The 17,915-nt window shown below is 37.6% G+C and overlaps 1 protein-coding gene across 1 annotated transcript in view; it reads left to right on the top strand.

The window, feature by feature from the left end:
- The window catches only part of THADA (THADA armadillo repeat containing), a 167,690-nt gene that overhangs the window by 110,341 nt on the left and 39,434 nt on the right, over nt 1-17,915 (top strand). Inside the window, exon 32 of the mRNA XM_067293137.1 lies at nt 8,522-8,607. Within this exon, the coding sequence (XP_067149238.1) occupies nt 8,522-8,607 (86 nt within the window). The remainder of the gene's footprint in view (nt 1-8,521; nt 8,608-17,915) is intronic.

The following is a 17,915-nucleotide window of genomic DNA, read 5'->3' as shown; positions in this document are numbered from 1 at the left end:
GATCTCCTCTCAGCCTTCTCTTCTCCAAGCTAAACAGGCCCAGTTCTCTCAGTCTTTCCTCATAAGAGAGATGCTCCAGTCCCCTAATCATCTTTGTAGCCCTATGCTGGACTTGCTCCAGTAGTGCCATGTCTCTTTTATGATCCACCTATACCTCTGCTTTGAATGAGGGAAATCTCGCATGCATTTTATAATGCGGTAGAGTACTGTGATCTGCCAAGTTGATGGCTGTGGCATTGCAGCAAGCCTGTAGCATCCTCTTTTCCCATGTGCTTTTGGCAGCCTTACGTGAGTGACAGCAGGCAGGCAAGCAGCCTTACTCCCTTCCTAGAAGGAACTTCATGTGGGTTGAGTTTAGGCCTCCTGTTTGGAAAATATGAACGTGGCCTCAGTGTGGTGTCAGGCCCTCATGACTCAAGGAGTGTAGCCTAAATACGCCTTTATTCTCTCACTGTCTCATAGGACAGACAGCACTAATTTCTAATGAGCAGACTGTTACGGACAGAACAGTATTTTGTGTGGTTATGGTGGCAAGGGGGAAGTTTCCAGAGGTGCATGCAGATGTAGCTGCAATGCACTTTTGAATTGTTTGCAGCTTTTGCAAGCAGCCGCGGTGTGATTTATAGAAGGGGGAGCTGTAAGTTGTCTCACTGCCTATAAATGTGTTCTTGGAGGCATCCATTTAAATCTTACATGCTTTTAGCAGACTAATTCAACTTTCTGTGCTACTCCAAGTCTGCTCTTTCACCAGTTTTGATCACGATACCTTTAATTCAGCTACAAATGGTTTATTTAGGTAGTTAGTGATTGCTTGCTTTGGAACACTTACTTGGGTATCAGTAGAGATGTGTTTAAACTTCAGACAGAAGTTTAAGATGTACTTTGCATGAGATAAAACATTTGACTCTGGTTCACAAGTATGCTTCTAACTTAAATATGAGCATTCAGGGAATATTAAGAATTGGGTAAGGTTGTTAAACATGTGTTTCCTCCAACAGTGCAACATTCAAAGTGGGCAGAAAATATGTACAATTACAGTTTTTGGACATAAATCCTTACTCATATCCGCAAATATTTTCCAATAAATAAATAGAAGAGTTTTAGTAACATACTACTTTACAAGCCAAATTCATTCCTGATGTTAATTGTGTAAAAATTAGTAGATTTGCACATGGGATTAGTTTGACCTCTCAAAATTTTAGCATGGTGTAAAGGCATCACATATGGTTCTCATTAAGAGAACAAAAAAGAAAGCATACAGAATTATTTTATCAAACCAGCATGCTCAAAAACCAACAAAAACACAGCCTTCCAGTATCATTCACCAAGGACAACCAGAGCACAAGTCGGTTTTTTCTTAATAGCTGAAACTCAGAATATTCTTGGTAGTACCACTATGAAAATAATTTGTGTAGTTTCCTTTTGAAGCAGTAGCTTTCCTGATAAGGGCAGGGAATTTAACAGCAACGTTAAAGTCTGGCTTTGTTGGTGGCAGAAAATCTGAAATCACCAGACCAACAACTTTCCCTTTGGGGAAACTGCTTGTTGTAGTTCAGGACCAGCTGATCTTACAGAATGGGCAGGGGTCTCTTCCCATTGCACTTACTCCAAGAAGATGCCAACAACCCAAGTAGGCAAGCAGGTGCACTGTTAGGAGATGTTTGTATTTATATGCGGGTGTTCCTGCACTTCCAGGAACTCGGCAAGGATTACTTGTTAGTGTTGGCTTCATATTTTTTTAAACGCTTTCCATTAACATGTAGGTCTGTTGGCCATGATGTTCACTGATGTGCTGGTTTTGTATTACATGGTTAAAAATGTTATGGCCAAAGTTTAATAATTAAATCAATTATTAATGTCTCTTCAAGAAGACCAGAGGAAGGTTGCGCATCTTTTGGTGTTTTTGTTTCAGTGCTACATGATGTGGGCTCTGAGAGAAAATAGATCAAAATATGAAGGCTGCCTTCTGTGCAACTGTGCCCCCAGACAACCCCAGTCTTTAGAATACTGCAGAATTTGAAAGCTAATAACCAAAACAGTGGAAGATTTATCTGTTAATCAGCTGCTAATTGTATATGCAGGTGGAATTTCTATAAGCTTCGTGGCCTCCATGAGTGACCCATGCTCCTTTCCCAGATCTCTCTGCAGGTAAAATGTGGCCAATACAAGGCCAGCTGGGCCAGGTTCATCAGCAACCCCACAAGGAAAAAATCCCCTGGATAGCCCCGAGGATTATGTAGTGTTGACTGTATGGAAATTCAAACATCACAGCAGATAGACTTCTTGGTGCTTTTAGAAGATTTTTAGCTGATGATTCTGATGCAGGTTTTCCCGAGTTGGTCAAAAAGATGTCAAGGAAATTTGCAGGTTAAGTGTGGCCTGTTTTATTCAGTTCAGTCTTGAATGGTGTGCTAGTCCTTTTTATCAAAGTTCTGTGAAAATACGGCCAATAATGTAGCTGAAAATCTTGCACTGTACTGCAGAATGCTTAAGCATCTCTTAGTGTATAGAAGTAGCAGAGTAAATCACTTTATGATCGAGTCATTTCTTTGGAATAGATATATCACGTGTTGTCCTTACAACTCTGTGCAGAGGAACGGGAGGCGTAATTGCAGGCCACATGTAAGAAATGCTGGCTTTTTTTTTTTTTTTTTTAGTATGGGTTCTTTCTAAAATGCTGTCTTAAAAGTTTAATCATGTGAAAGGGTGTTCCTTCCAGAAATTTTAGGCTTTTTTCAGCTTTTCCCAAGGCTCCAGAAACATTTATCATTCCCATAACAGTGGCACTTATCATTAAAAGGCTAAGGAAGGAGTAGGCAGTTTGTTTAATTAATAGGTCACTTTGGATGTAGAAGTGAAAATAGTCACATGAATCATAAGAATGATTCTCATCTTATTCTCAAGGCAGCTGTGAATTGGCCTTTGGAAGAGTTGCCCTTTTAATCTGGCCAGCCCTGGTTTTTGTACCCTGTCTCCTAAGAGTGTGTCTTGAACATTTTTGGACAGAATACAGAGATTTTTAGGAGGCTTTGTAAGTTGTAGAATTTTGCCTGCATTTTTAATTTGCTTGATTCATAAGCCAAATCTCATCATCAATTTTTAAAGATTGGAGCTGAGGATAACCAATTTACATATGTAGAGCATAAATAACTAACAGTCAATTACACAGTGTACTTTACCCTGAAAAAACTTTTGGTGACACTTTGTGTAGTTATTTATTATTATACAGTGACCAAACCCATGATGCACAAGTTACATACTATTAGGAGGAAACTTAGTTGACTTTATTGTGTTACTTATTCCATAAAGTAATATTCCATTCTGACAAATGAGACTGGCTGTATTCATAAAGTAGCATTGACTGGAAGATATGAAATCTTTCGAACTCTTCTAAAGGCTTGGAGGATGCAAAACACAGCTTTTCTGAAAGCTTTTACAAAAGTTTTTTTAGATATGCCTAAGATATCTAACTAAACTAAGATATCTATACCTAAACTAATCCACAACAAAGATGTTCTGAGCTTTTTTAATAGATGTTGACCGGCAGGTTGCATTTGAAATTTGTTAAGACAAATATTTGTCCCCGAGTTTGATTACCAAACATGCTTTTATTTTTATGGCATTTAAATGTTTAGTAAGTATCATAAGTTATTGCATATTGATAGTTCTTGTTCTGCTAATAATTTTTCAACATTTGTTTCTTGATGAAGAAAGAATATGAGCAAAATAAACTACCTCTTAGGAAAATATTGAATTTCCATTGACCTGAATAACTGAAAAGTAATATTATAAGCATTAACACAAACAATTTTGATTTGATAATCAGTGACTTGTATCTGTCTTATTTATGTAATAAATTAAACCTGCTGCTGTTGTTGTTGTTGTTATTTATACCTGTGTGAGGTGATGCTTTTTTGGAAAAACAGGAATGACTAGGAATTAAACAGTTGTCTTCTTTTTAAGTCATCTGACTTAAAATGTCATTTTAAAGTTGGGGTTTGTGAGAATAGAATGAGACTCTGCAAAAGTTGTGCACCAGAATTTTTGTGGTACTAGTCCTACATAAAGGAGTCTTGGCCATACTAGTTAATTTATAGAAATCTGTATGGTTATAAATGGTGTCCTGGAATATGAATAGGAATATAAGTAGAAATGATGCATAAGGGCCTCTGCAGACCTTAATGGTTAGAGGAGCAAGAGGTTGTGTATTTAATTTAAGTCTTTTCCGAGTGTTCTGACAGAATTGAATTGAATCTGACAGAAGCCAAATGGGTGAGCTTGCTGTACTTTTTACTCCCTGTTGTTTCCCTTGGAAGAGGAGATAGTTTGCTCCGTAATTCATTAATGTTGATCATCTTTTAAAAAAAAAGCAGTAATACAAGAGAAACTGAGTTTCAGAAGTTAAGCTGCATGTTGCTGATACAGTTGAAACCAGGTGTGTGAGCAGGGTACGCAGAAGGTCCGTGACCAAATATTGCCGGTTTCTTGCAATAAATGCCAATTTGGTTTGTGTTGGATTTGCCATCCAAAATAAGCAAACAAATGACTACCTTAAATTGAGCATGGCTTAACTATAAAAGGTGAATCAAACTTTGTTTAAAAAATATATATATTTGCAGAACTCCAAACTGTGAGATTCTAGGATTGATTTCATACATAAACCTGGGTTACAATCAGTGGTACTTAGAGGTGGTAAAGGTAGAACAAAAATCAAAGAGTTTCCAACATCATCGTGCATTCCAAAGCCAGCTGGAGAAAAATGCAATATTGCACATTAAGTTCCTGAACCTGGTAATTCAAATTTACATTTACAGAGTGGGAATATCTTGTGAAGGGTATGCTTCCTGATTCCCATACCAGGCAGTTAAACAAATAGCTTATTGTTACTTCAATGATATAATATTCTCTAGCTGCTTAACTTGGGCCTCTTCATAGAAGTTTGAATGTGAGCCCATGGATTTAAAAGGAATATTTAGTTTCATTAACCTTTTTCTCTTAAAAATTTCCCTGGACTCCCAACAGCTAACAAAAGGTTTCTTTTTACAGGTGACTTGAACTCTTTTCTAATTTAATATTCACATACCAGAATTGAAAATATAACTGCAACAAACTCTGACTACCCTATCCCCAATTATTTGTTTAGCCTTAATGATACAAAATTGGCTAATTGTAGAAGACTTCATTTTCAAGATCTAATCCAGAAATCATTTGCAACATGTCAAAATTAATGATACGGAAACTGGTGACTGTGTTTTCAGATTTCTATCTGAAGTTTAGCCATGCTGCTTTAAAAAAATTAGACACTTTTTTGTCCAGCTTGAAGATACTGTTATGCTGGAGCTTTGAGAGACTAAAAAAAAAAAAAGAAAAAAAAAAGGCACCTGCAGACTCTTTAAAACCTTCATTCTCCTTTAGCATTTTTGACTTAGGTTGTTCCAGTCATCTTGCATCTTCCATGAAATTTCATGATGATCTACTGGGGACACAGGGATTGCTGGGGGCACAGGGACAGCCAGGATTGCTGACTTTATTTTCACCTGGACAGTTAATATCTAAATACAGCGTCATGAAGGGATACTAGCAACTTCAGATTAAGCTTTTAAGTGCAGTGAGATCCCTGCAGTAGGTTGATTATGACTCTTGAGTTCTGAATCCAAAGAGAAACAAAAAGTGGCAGCATAAACTTCTGAAAATTGTTTTTAGTGCTTCTGGGCATGATGTACAGGGTGGGCATTGGGTCCTTAGTATCAGCTGTTTAACTTCACATACCTGCTGTTGCACTAACCTCCTTGCTAAAGTAGACAAAGCATTACCTTAATGAGGACTGCATGAATCTCTGTGCTGTCCTAGCCTGCTATTAGTATCCAGCAGTAGCTTGAATATTTTTTTCGTAGCCCCATTATATTTCTGTTTGAGCATACCCTTAGTTACAAGAGTCCTACCATCTTGAGCTCTATTCTCTTCAGAGTCAGATACAGTCTGTCATCTGGAGTGGGCGTATGATGTATTTGTTTTCATGAATATCCAGATTGGAAGGTGAGCTAATTTGGGAGTTTTGGACCAAAAAAGGAAGGAACAGTATTCCAGATGCCTAGAGCTCACACCTTTGCTAGCGCTATGACTTTTTTGTTTGGAGAGAGATTTTCTACAAAGCTTGTTTACGAGAACACCAGTTTATTTGGATCTCTGTGCTAAAAAAGAAACATTTTGTACTCTTCCCATTCTCATTGTTTAAGTTCTGCATAAACAGGTCATCTTAAATACTGTACAGTGCATCATTTGAAATGTTCAGCATGTGATTTTTGGCTGTCAGGCCTATTATGCAAATAAAAAATTGATTGCCTTTAAACACAGAGCTTTTGGCTACAGTCTGAACAACTGAAATTTCTTGGTTTTGGAAAACTGAGTTTCCTGTTCTGTCCATCTGTCACATACGGCTGAGAATTCACTAGCATCACCAAAGCAATGGAGCAAGCCAAGAACAAACATTTGGCTTGTTCTAAAGTAAAAAAGCATTATTTCAAAGTCAAAACATGAATATGTGCATACTCAAAATTAAGTGGTAAATGCTTAAAAGCTGGACTAGAATAAAACACATCTCAGTATTGCTGTTGTCACATCCTCAGTAACGGTTGCATCAGCATGTTTTTCCCAAGGCACAGTTTGTAAGCTGGAAATTTGTTTTCCAATGAAATGATGGAATAAGTGAGTCTTCAATTTTTGTAGGCTAGCTAGAGGGCAGTAGGTCCATCATGTATGTCATCTTAATTTAAATTTCTCGTGTCTGCTTTTGTCCATCTTACAGGTAACTGTGAGAGACCTCTCAATTTCTTGCTGGCTGGCTGACTGGCTGACTTGCTTTGACTGGTCTGTTACTCTCTTTTTCTTGTGGGCTGAGCTTCATAAACCTGCAAGTATTTCTTGTTTTTTTCACACACAGATTTGGCAACAACAGGAAGCCCAAGACACAGGAAAAGAGCCTTGCTTAGTCAGAGTGGACAGAAATTAAATATTTCTAATACAGCTTTCCAAAAATAGGCCATATTAGAATTGTTTTGGCTTCTTATGGTATCAGTTCTTATTGATGTGCATCTTCTCTGCAGACAGGTTTTTAGCTCTCATGTGCTTTGAGGCAAGCTGTAAGAAGCAGGCATGGAGAAGGTTCAGGAAGCTCATGTTTGCTTCACTAGTAAGAACATGTCTAAAAAAAATGCCTTTTTTTGTAACCCTCCTCCCCCCCCCCGCCCCCGAAAAAAACGTTTAAATCTGGTAGCATTGTCTCTGACTATGTCTTATATGGATGCATAACATTGTAGCCCATAAAAGTAAGCATGGGTAACTAATGCTTATCATAGAGTTTATCTCTGAAGGTGGGAGGAGCGTTTTGGGTAGCGGTGATCCTTTTAATCCAGTCATAGACTAACTCCTCCATAGGCAAATCCAGCTGCAAAATTTCTACACCAAAAATTTTTCATTTTCATGTCATGATCACATATCTTTATAAATTTGCAAAAGTTCTTTTCCTGGAATTTTAAAGATGTTATGGAGATGAGAATGTCTGTTGGAACATATTTAATTAATGCATTTTTGAATGAGTTTCAAACATAAAGATAAGCATACAAAGTAAGTGCCAGACAAAATAAAAATGAAGTATCGAACACAATTAGTCATACTTCAAACTTGTACTGCTTGATTCTCAGAGGTTTCATTTTAGTGCAAGTACCTTTGGACTCATCTGATTAATTTCTGTGTTTTGAACTGGGTTTCCTGTTCATATTAAATTATGTTCCAGAGAGGGTTTTCCTGGCTGAAACATACAGTGATAATAATATAAAGAAAAATGAAGATGTTAACTTAATTTTACTTTTCTAATTGAAAAGAAAATGTTTACTGCTTGTGGTTTGAAGAAGTAGAGCAGAAAGTAGCTTATGACCAATGGATATCACACACACAAAATCCCCATTACTAAATTTTTTTGGGGAAAAATTTTTTTTAAAACTTTTGCACTTCTGGAGTCTTCGTCAAAACAGTGGTAGAGGTATGGCCAATAAAGGGATGTAGTAGATACTTTTGATAGGGAATTTTTTTTTTTCTTACAAACTCTAAGACCTAAAGTCTTATTTTTGTTAATGCAGTTAATTACACACGTTTTCCATAAATAAAATAAAGATGTACTAATTGCCAAGGCAAGCTGATTCTACCGATAATAGTGAATTCTATAAACTGGAATTTGTGGGAATGGATGGAGGAAACCTGTTGTCGTTCTAGTAGGGAGACTTGTCATTCAGTCTGGACCAGGATATGAAGCTTAGATAACTTGACCTTATTCGTTTGCATATGTAGTCTAATTTTATCAGTAGTTGATCTTTATTAATGAGACAAAATAGACTTAAGATAGTCCAGTTTTTGATATAGCAATGGACATTTGCATTGATGCATTTTTCCATGTTGGTGTGCTTTACTGGTTGTGTCTGAACACAGGTTTTATAAGGATTTCATCTTTAGTAACTTGATTTTCCAGGCCAAATCCTTGTTTGGTGACCCGAGCTGCCTATATTGATGTCCTTGTGATGCTGAGTACTCGCCTGGGGAAGTTTCAAAGACCAGGTAAGTCAAATATACTGCTCTGTAAATCAGATTAAATTTCTGTCAGGAAATTTCTGAGCTGTGTTGAATCTGGAGAAACAATAATACATTACCGGTACTCACGGTATCTACTGAAAGATGGAGTCCTTCGGGTGTTTCAGCTGCTTTCTATAAAAGGGCCCTTTATTCTGCATTCTGGGGAGCTAGTTCTGGAGACTGTTGCTGAGATGAATGAGATACTGTTCCCTGTCAAAGGTTGCAACTTGATTTTTGCAGTATTCCTAATTCTAGAACTGTATTTAAAAAAAAAAAAAAAAAGTGATCTCCTCCAGTTTTCCAGAATGTTTTGCTGGTGCAAGACTGGAAAAACAGAATACTGCTACTCTCCCCTTTCCAATCTTCTGCTTGGGAGTGGGAATTGCCAAATGATGTTATACCATTGGTCTCGTCTCATCTGGTACTGGCCACTGTTTGTGGTGGGCCGTGTACTTTGTAGGGAGGAACAAGCCTCCCTCTATAGAGCAGTTTCAAGATAGCATGCTTCTAGGGAGAATTTTTTTCTTGACTCCTTAATGTTTGTTTTGGATGGGCCTTATCTACCATCAGTAATTCTCATGTTGCAATATAGATTTACTTATTTTTGTTATTTGTACAAAATATAAAGTTTTAAAATCCTGATAAGTCATTGGCCTTGGTGATAATCTTTAGCAATAAATTAGAAAGCATGTAGCACATTTAAAAAAAACAAAAAACAACCTTCTGGATTCATCATCCTTCATTTTCGTTTGAATACTCCTTTGTTAAAGATAACTCTTCTATGGAATATTAGTTCTTTTACATGTTTTTTATCATAACCCTCTACCTCTGTTCATCTCCTTTGTAATATGAATCATCCTAGTTTTTCTGCATTCTCTTCATATGAAGTTTTTTTCTTTCCTTCTGATTATTCTCATCACTCATTCTTGAACTCTATTTTTATACTCCTTTTTATCCTTTTTATGAGGGCAAAGCCAGTATTCCAGGTGAGGGCTCCTCATTTGCTTAGTCAGTGAGCGTTATATTATCTTTATCAGTCTCTTTCCCATTTCTACCACCTTTGGATTTTTGTCTGCTTTGACTGTTTTTTAAATAATTGCTGTACATTTGCAAAAGTCTTTATTGACTGCCCCACACCAGGAAACTCCCAGTTTTTTGTGGTGTCCCTGATTAGTGAAGACCAGCCATTTGGGCCTGAAGGACTGCAACATGCTGTGGCTGGTTTACAAACCATAGCGAATTCATTTATTTTTCAAAGCTTGTGTGGACTGCTCCAAACATGGGTGCTGTATGGTAGAAGAATTTCTGCAGAAGGAAAGCAGTATTTTTGTGGACTCTCTCTGCTCAGGAATAGTTCGTTAGCATTGTCTCGCTTACATTCCTGTATCTATTTAAAATGATATGTGGCAGGCAATATCTACTAAGAGTAGAAACTTAGAATGGAAGTATGCTTTTAAAAACTTGAAGCTACGTTAGGGACAATGTAATGTATGAGCTGCAGAAGCTCTTCTGAAGTGAAGGAGTAGTATGTTTATGTTAAATACAACCTGAGTGTCCCTAGACAAGTAAAAGAAAGGCTAAACTCAGCAGTAAAAAAGGAATGTTTTGATTCCCACATTAAGGTATAGTTATTAACTGAAGCTTTATACTTTTCTCAAATTAAATATCTTACTCGTATATGTGTATCTCTGGTTACGAGCCAATTTTTCTCTGTTTTAATCTTGATTTGTAAAGTTGTTTCAATGAATAAAGGGTGAAGGACAGATCCAAATAAAACTGTTTCTTGATGTGTTTATCTAAGAGGCCCCAGGAAGTGCTGTATATGAGTTCCAGGCCACAGGCTGAAACTGATTTTCATCAACGTAAATGGGAATGCAATGTAATGAACCTGCAACTGGTTAAAATCAGACCACTTCTAATTGATTATGCCTGTCTAAAGGGGCTACAATTACAAAGAGATTTTCAGAGTACAAACCTGCCTAGTCCTTTCCTACATTACGATTATTTTCTGTAAGTGATTTGTTGTCTTCAATTAATAAAATCTGTCTCCTAAAGTGCAGCACAACCCTTAGGGAATTTGCTTCACAAATTCATATCAGTTTAAAATGTGGGATAAGGAAGGCAGGGAGTAATGGATACCAAAACATCTTGTCCAACTAAAAATTTATTGCTGCCCAAATGATGATTATTTATCTTAAAACAAACAACAAAAAAACCCTAGTTAGTCTGATTTGCTGCTTTGGACAGAAGTATTGCCTGATTCATGTTACTGGAAAAATACCCATAGTTTTTCCTGACTTGATACGTAAAATCTAGATCCTTTGTTCCAGCTCCTGGTGTGCCAGTGCGTCTTCTGGTGCGCACAGACTATACATAATGCCGAAATATATAAACTTACAGGAATACTTTTTATTCTTTTGTCAGTTACCAAATGCAATTGGAACAGGGGAGAAACTGAATCAAGACACTTATTTAAAAAAAAAAAGAAAAGAAAAAAGTTAAAATATGTAACTAGAAACACTATTTTTGCCTTTATTGGGAGCAAATGAAAGTTCTTATCTGATCTAGGATTATTTGATGAGTTAATGCCTACTTTCAGAATTAATTATGGTTAATAATAATATCTGGCACATTTGTTCCTGTACACTTTTGACATATTGTGTTTAGAGTAATTCTTTTTATTGACTTAAAATCACACATGTCCAATGCCTTTCCGGTCTATTGGGTAGAACAAGACATTCTTCTTCCAGATGATGTTCTGGCACTTGTGCCCTGCTAAAGAGCTGTTAAATTATTCCTCCAGGCATAGAACAGCACTGAAGTAGGTGATGTAGGAACAGAGCTTCACTTGCAGTATTCCTGGAAGAAGCAAGTAACGCTAGTAGGAAACTTTGGAGGGGAAAAATGCCTCAGAGTCCAGGTGAGATTTACTAAAGGTGTGCCAGCTCAGGTGTATATATGAATTATTTCTAAATTCACAAGTCTGGATCAGTGGGAGTCAGAAGGAGAGGTCTCTCAAGCTGCAGGGTTACAGATCCACATGACTGACTACCGTTACACACTTTTCTGTGAAGCAATCAGAGATGGGCTTTGCCAGAGACAGCATATCAGACTATAGACAGGCTGTACTTTGATATGGTGTTTTTATGGACAAGGTTTCTCTATTTAGTTGAACGTGTGAGCTTTTGAAAGGGCCTGTCACAGTCCTCCTTGCTTTCAGATCTTCTCATGGAAATGGGTGTCTGAAGCTAAGCAATAAGATGAGAACTCCCATGGCTATGATCCAGTGGGATTGCAGCCCAGGGACCAGAGCAGTATATGGCAGTGAAAGCTCAGATCTGGAGTGCTCATCCTCTCTGTAACAGTTGAAGAATGCCTCAATACAAGGTGTTCAAAATTTCTTTCTTTCTGGCTTTTCAGAGCAATTTTCTGATAGTACTTTGTCAATTCATGACAGGAAAAATGGATTCAACTCAACTAAAATATACTTGACTAGTATACTTGACTAAGCACATTTTACACAGGGTTGCATTCAAAAACAGGCACTTGTCCATAAAGCATTATGTTGTATCCATAAAGCAAGTCAACCTAAATAAAGTAAGGTGAAGATTAGAAGTCAGGGAAAAGATGAAAGAAAAATTTGCTGAAGATTATCCTCCTTGGCTGCTCTTTTATCCCGTATGTATGCTGTCAACCTCCTGGCTGGTTTTGCCTATAATTAAGTATAGCATATTCAAAATTCATGTTTGATGAGAAAGAGGAAGCCTTTAAATTGGATGTCAAAATTGTGAATCTGTGATTTATGAGAATAAACCAGGTAGAGTCTACCCATGCATTTTTCCTTTCTATATTTGAGGGGGAAGAATTTATAAAAGTCCTTGGGATTAACCAGACTACACTGTTGTTGTCATCAGTGGGAAAAGAGTTACTCGGTGTTTAGACAACTGTCTGCTGTTTTGGTCCTTGTACCCTTTCTTTCACGTTTTCCCATATGAAGATATTTTGTGTTTTAAATAACATTTATTGCAATACCATTCTCTTACTCAATTATATTTGTACTTTTTTAATTAAATGGTATAAAATATATTGGTAGAAATAGTTTGCATTATCAAACTTCCAGATGCTTTGCAATAAAAGCACGCTAGTTTTTTAAGTAGGAACCTCTTAAATATTTTGTCTGAATGATATAAGTGGCAGGAGTTTTAAATAGCATTTGAAAGCTGAGCCCACATTTTTTTCTGTATTCTACTTCTTGCTCTTTCTTGTTCTGTAAAGAAGCTAAGTGGTAACTAAAGTTGACTTTCCTGCAGGCTAACTTAGAAACTGAAAATGTTTAAAAGGTTAAAAATTTGACAAGGATGAATAGGAAGGTTGGTTATTTTAATCATACTTTAATTTCCTTTACCTAAATCCTTAAGAAGTGTGGCCAAACAATTATTGCGAATAAAAACATTGGCAGCTTACTAATGCATGTTTTGATTATTTACTCTAATTAGTTTAAATTTAACAAATTCCATCTGAACAAATTGAAAGCAATTTTTGTTCATTATGTCACAAATTATATAAACTTGTTGTGCAGATGTATGTAATGTGGCACTTGGTCAGTGCCATTGTTTTGACTCAAGGTAAGTAAAGATTTAAAACATTTATAGAATTGTCTAAATCGTTTGCACCTACTGATGTTAAATTAGGCAAATCAAAAGGAAATGTATGAGTAACCAATATTTTAATTCAGTAAATTTAGGTTTACTTGTCCTCAAGTAGCTTAGCATTCTGGTCTAAAGGTTTATCAAGGTGGTTTGCTTTTTTTTTTTTTTTAAACCCATATGCATTCAGAATGCGAAGATACTTTAAACATGAACTCTACCTTATCATCCCAGTTTGTTTTGCTTTATAAGCTTTAAGGTAAGAAAGAAGGAGCATTCCCATTTTACATATGGAAAACTGGTACTGGGTGAGCACATGCCCACATTACATAGCTCACTGGTACTGCCAGCTCTTGAAGCTTTATCAAGGTGTTTGGATTCCTTTTTTAAAACACTCAAGTGAATCTCTGCCTTCTGACTTACCGAGCTTCCCCTCTCATCTAAAGCAGTCAGCTAACACTGCTGGGGGTGGAGTTACCCAGAACAAAATGACCACTGTGTTTCTGTAGCTTTACCAAGTAAGGCTGAAAGCAGAATAACTGCATCACTGCGTGAAGGGCAGCAGCCAGGAGAATGACAAAGTTGAGGACGGGATCGTTGGCGGTTGGAGAGGCGCAAAGTGAATTGGGAATTGCACAGGCAGTGAAATGCCAGCAGCAGATTAAGTGAGGGACATAATGTGTTAAGGTGGTGAAAAGACAGCACAAAAGTGAGTGCAAGGCAATTAGACAAAGCAAACCAGCCAAGGCTGAAGGGAATTCATGTTGGGAGAAAGGAGACGGGGGTGCGGAAACCAACTGGCACTCAAGGAGGCGTAGGAGGCAGAAAGCTCACTTGTGGCATGGGCATGGCAGGAAGAAAGTAAAGCGTTTTCAAACAGATCTGGAGGGCACTGTATAAGGATCAGAGTTGTGGGTAGGCAGAAGCTGGTCAGGTTTTTCGGGGGGAGCATGATATTGCTGGAATGCTGTGTTGCATAGGGAATGGAGAAAGATGTGAGAGAAAATAAGTGAGACCAGGGGAGGGTGGAGTTACTCATAGTTGTTAATGTTAGCATTTAAGTTTATGTCCTTTTGTGAAGAAGGAGACAGCTCATCCTTCTGAGAACTACTGTTTTCTGTTCGCTTTGGCTTTTTTTTTTTTTTCCTCTTTCAAAACTTTCCATTATACTACACCAAATGCAGTAGGATGTTTCTGTCTTCAGCAGTGTATTATCAGTGGATTCAGATAGTCCCTCATGTTTGTGGTTTTGGATTGTGTTGCAAGTACTGATACTTAGTCTCTGATGTTGAAGATGTGTGTGCCTGTCTTTAAAAGAAAATCCCCGCGCACAATATACACTTGTTGATACTGAGAGCTGTCAGACTGACAGCAGCCTAGACAGCCACTGTAAAATTACCTAATCCAACAGCAATACCTAATCATTCTCCTGTACATCAACTAGTAAGGAGGTGAAACAAGCTTAGCTTTTAAATATAGAAGGAATTCAAATGATTTCTGTCAATCTCAAGCATTTTGTAGAATCTCTGAGAGGAAGGATCAGCTGAACTGGCAGTCAGCTGGCAGCATGTTAATTCCTGAACAGAGAAGTTTTTCTCTCTTTGCTATATGTATCTATTTAGTTTGAGAACAGACTCAATAGAATAGTGCTTATCTGCCACTACCCAGAAGAAAAGAAAACAGTAGAGTAATCATGGAAGTTTCATAGTCAATCGCAGAGCCCAGGCTTGGAAGCTAGCCATGCTTTGAGGAGGCTCTGTAGCTCAGGGATTTACCAGATCTGGTGATTCCATTCTGCTCCTCTTCCTTTCCTCTTTATTTTCAGGTGACTAAAGATCATTTACCTTCATGTAACTGACTGTGAACATCAGTTGGTCATTAATAGAATAAAATAAACAGCCCCTCATACCTAACCCCAAAAGACTAACCGCCCCTGTCAAAATTGTGCATGTCCCACACTGTCAAGAAATTTCTGAAGATAACATAGCGAATGCATGTTTTAAGTTAGAAATCTGTTTTACAAAGTATTTGTTACCTCTGTTTGTGATGCGGATGTTATATGCTATGTCAATGTAAAGGGCATAAAGGGATTGAGCAGGGCTGTGAGATGTTTATGTACTGTGCTGAGGAGAACCAACTGGATGTGCAAGAAATGCCTCTTCCTAGACGAGAGCCTAAGTTCTTCCTGTCCCAGACAAATAAGGCAATTGTAAGGAAAAAAAAAATTGCCTAATTTTGGGGAGCTCCTTCACCCCTGTCATCATCCCTTGTCCTGGACAAGACTGATTTTTCTGTTTGCCAGCGTCCTTGTTTGGTCAGCCAAAATTGGCTCTTCCGTCTTGCAGCAGCTGGTTGTTCAAACTGTACAATGTTTTTGTTTGTAAATAAAAGTATGTCTTTACTGTACCTTTACAACAGAGCCAGACATTTACTTTGGGAACTAGCGTGGGTTTTTTTGGTTTAGTCAGAAATTTTGATGTAGGCCAAAGAAAAGAATTTACTTAAAGTTAAGCAGAAAAGAAAATATTTACATGAAAGCCAGGAAGGATTTCTTGATGATGCAGTTAAAAGCAGGAGTATTTCCACTGCATTGTAATAAGATAGGGTTTTACTTTTCTTTTTGTATTCATATGTGTGAAAAAGAGTATTGGAGAGCAGCATGCAGAACACAAGAGGGAAGTTAGAAGGATTTGCTCTCTAGCGTTTCGAGGCTAAGCAGATACGCAGACAGAAAGAGGGAGATTCATGGCAGAAGTGTTCTATCGCAGTCTCTGCAAGCTAGTATTTCTAGGAGCTCTGCAGTGTTTGTATGTGAAAATAATTTTCTCCCCAAAGATGAAGACACTTACTGAGTGAAGTTACGCTGGCCTTGCAGAGTTCGAATGAAGGTTTACTGAACCAGATCTAAAACTTAGTACATGGCCAACTCCTGAAGTTAATGAAATGGTCATCACTATCTGTGATGCCAGAGGGTTTCAAGCTCTAGTGAAGTTGGCAATGTTGACACAAACAAAAGGAAAGAAAAAAAACAGTATTTCTCTCTCTCTCTCTCTCTGGCCACCTATTAATATACTCCCCCTTGCCTTGCCCTGGAGCTCTGACCCTTCCATCCCATAGGTCTTCATGTCACTACTTGCACATATGATACTTGTACCTCAATTTAAAGCGAAGTTAATTAGAAACAAACACTTCACTTGCAAGTATTGGAAATACAGGCTGGATCTGAACAACTGATCTTGTGGAAACTTGAATAGTTAAAATGCAACTTAGGGCAGCACTTAAACTGGAAGGATGCAGACCTCTAAAACTGAAGCCATCTCTCTTTTGGAAACAAGATGCTTGAACTCAAACCTTTTTCTTTCAACTGGACAGGATTATTTCGATTGTAAAAGTGGTGTCTGTGGAGTCAGGCTGTGTAGTAACTGGGACCCAAAGCCTAATTCTTTTCCAAGGCAATCAGACAGTTCAGAAATTAAGGAATTTTGGCAGTTGGATAGTTGTCATGTGACATAGGCATTAATGCTAGTCTATTATAATGCCAGTTTGGAATGCCAGTCTGTTTGAAGGGGTTTTAGAAAATGTTAGCAGTAAAATATACAAATTTACGTGTTAAGAGATAGAAGGCATCTATGTCATCTAGAGGATTATTATTTGCTGCTGTGACAGGTTCTCAGTGATACTGCAGGTTCTTTGACTACATCAAGCCAGTGCAGAAAAGAACCTGTAGTGAAAACACGTCTGATTGAATTAATGGGTTAGGTAATATGTCTGCACATCTTCTTCAAATGCCAGATTTCTTTGAAACTTGTCCAAAATTACTCGGAAAATGCATCTGCCTTCTGTGCTAGACAATGTATGACTATGTCAATTTTCTATGTAAATGTCAAACGTTGATGACTTTGAAAGAACTCGAATATTAAAGGACCGGATATTTAACTGGAAATAGAAGGATTAGGGAAATGTCTTCAAGGGCTACAAGAATGGGATAAAATAGGTATTCAATTTGTATTGTAACTTCATGTCAGATTCAACAGTTTAATGTTAATGTTTTGACAGGCTTTTTGGTAATGCTTAGTGTTTAGCTAATTATAAAGAGCAAAGTTATACAGTAATGAATTGTCTTCTTGTAGAAACTAGAGAAATCTAAGTTGGCTTTAATCCTTTCTACCTTTAGTGCATTTTGAGATAAAACTTCGAAATTCCCTCAACACCAGTTGCAGCACTGTTCTTCTCTGTACTTGAGTTTTTCTTCTTCAGGATTTTCCCTTATGTCTTGCTTTTATTGGAATTTTGTAGGGTATAGCATTGTAATTTTCATGCAGTGCAAGCTGTACAAGCATCCAAACTGGGGAGAATCTTAGTTTCATTATTAGAAAATGATTTGTTCCCATGGATGATGGAAAAAATGTTGAATTCAAGGAACGTGAGGATTTCACTCTGTGTGTGCGTGTGTGTGTGTGTGTGTGTGTCATGCGGGAGAGGGAAGTTTGCTTTTTATTTCTCTTTCACTTTGTGTCAACGTTGCCAACTTTGCTGGTGCCTGAAACCCTCTGGCACTGCAGATAGTGGTAACTTTTCGACTAACTCCTGGAGGTGGCCAGGCACAAGAAGGCCTTCAGGCTGTGCTGTGCAATTTGGGATGGTTGG

The sequence above is a fragment of the Apteryx mantelli genome, chromosome 3, assembly GCF_036417845.1.
Source record: "Apteryx mantelli isolate bAptMan1 chromosome 3, bAptMan1.hap1, whole genome shotgun sequence".
NCBI lineage: Eukaryota > Metazoa > Chordata > Aves > Apterygiformes > Apterygidae > Apteryx > Apteryx mantelli.
The sequence above is the reverse complement of the archived record's forward strand: the minus strand, read 5'-3'. Positions and strand labels throughout refer to the sequence as shown.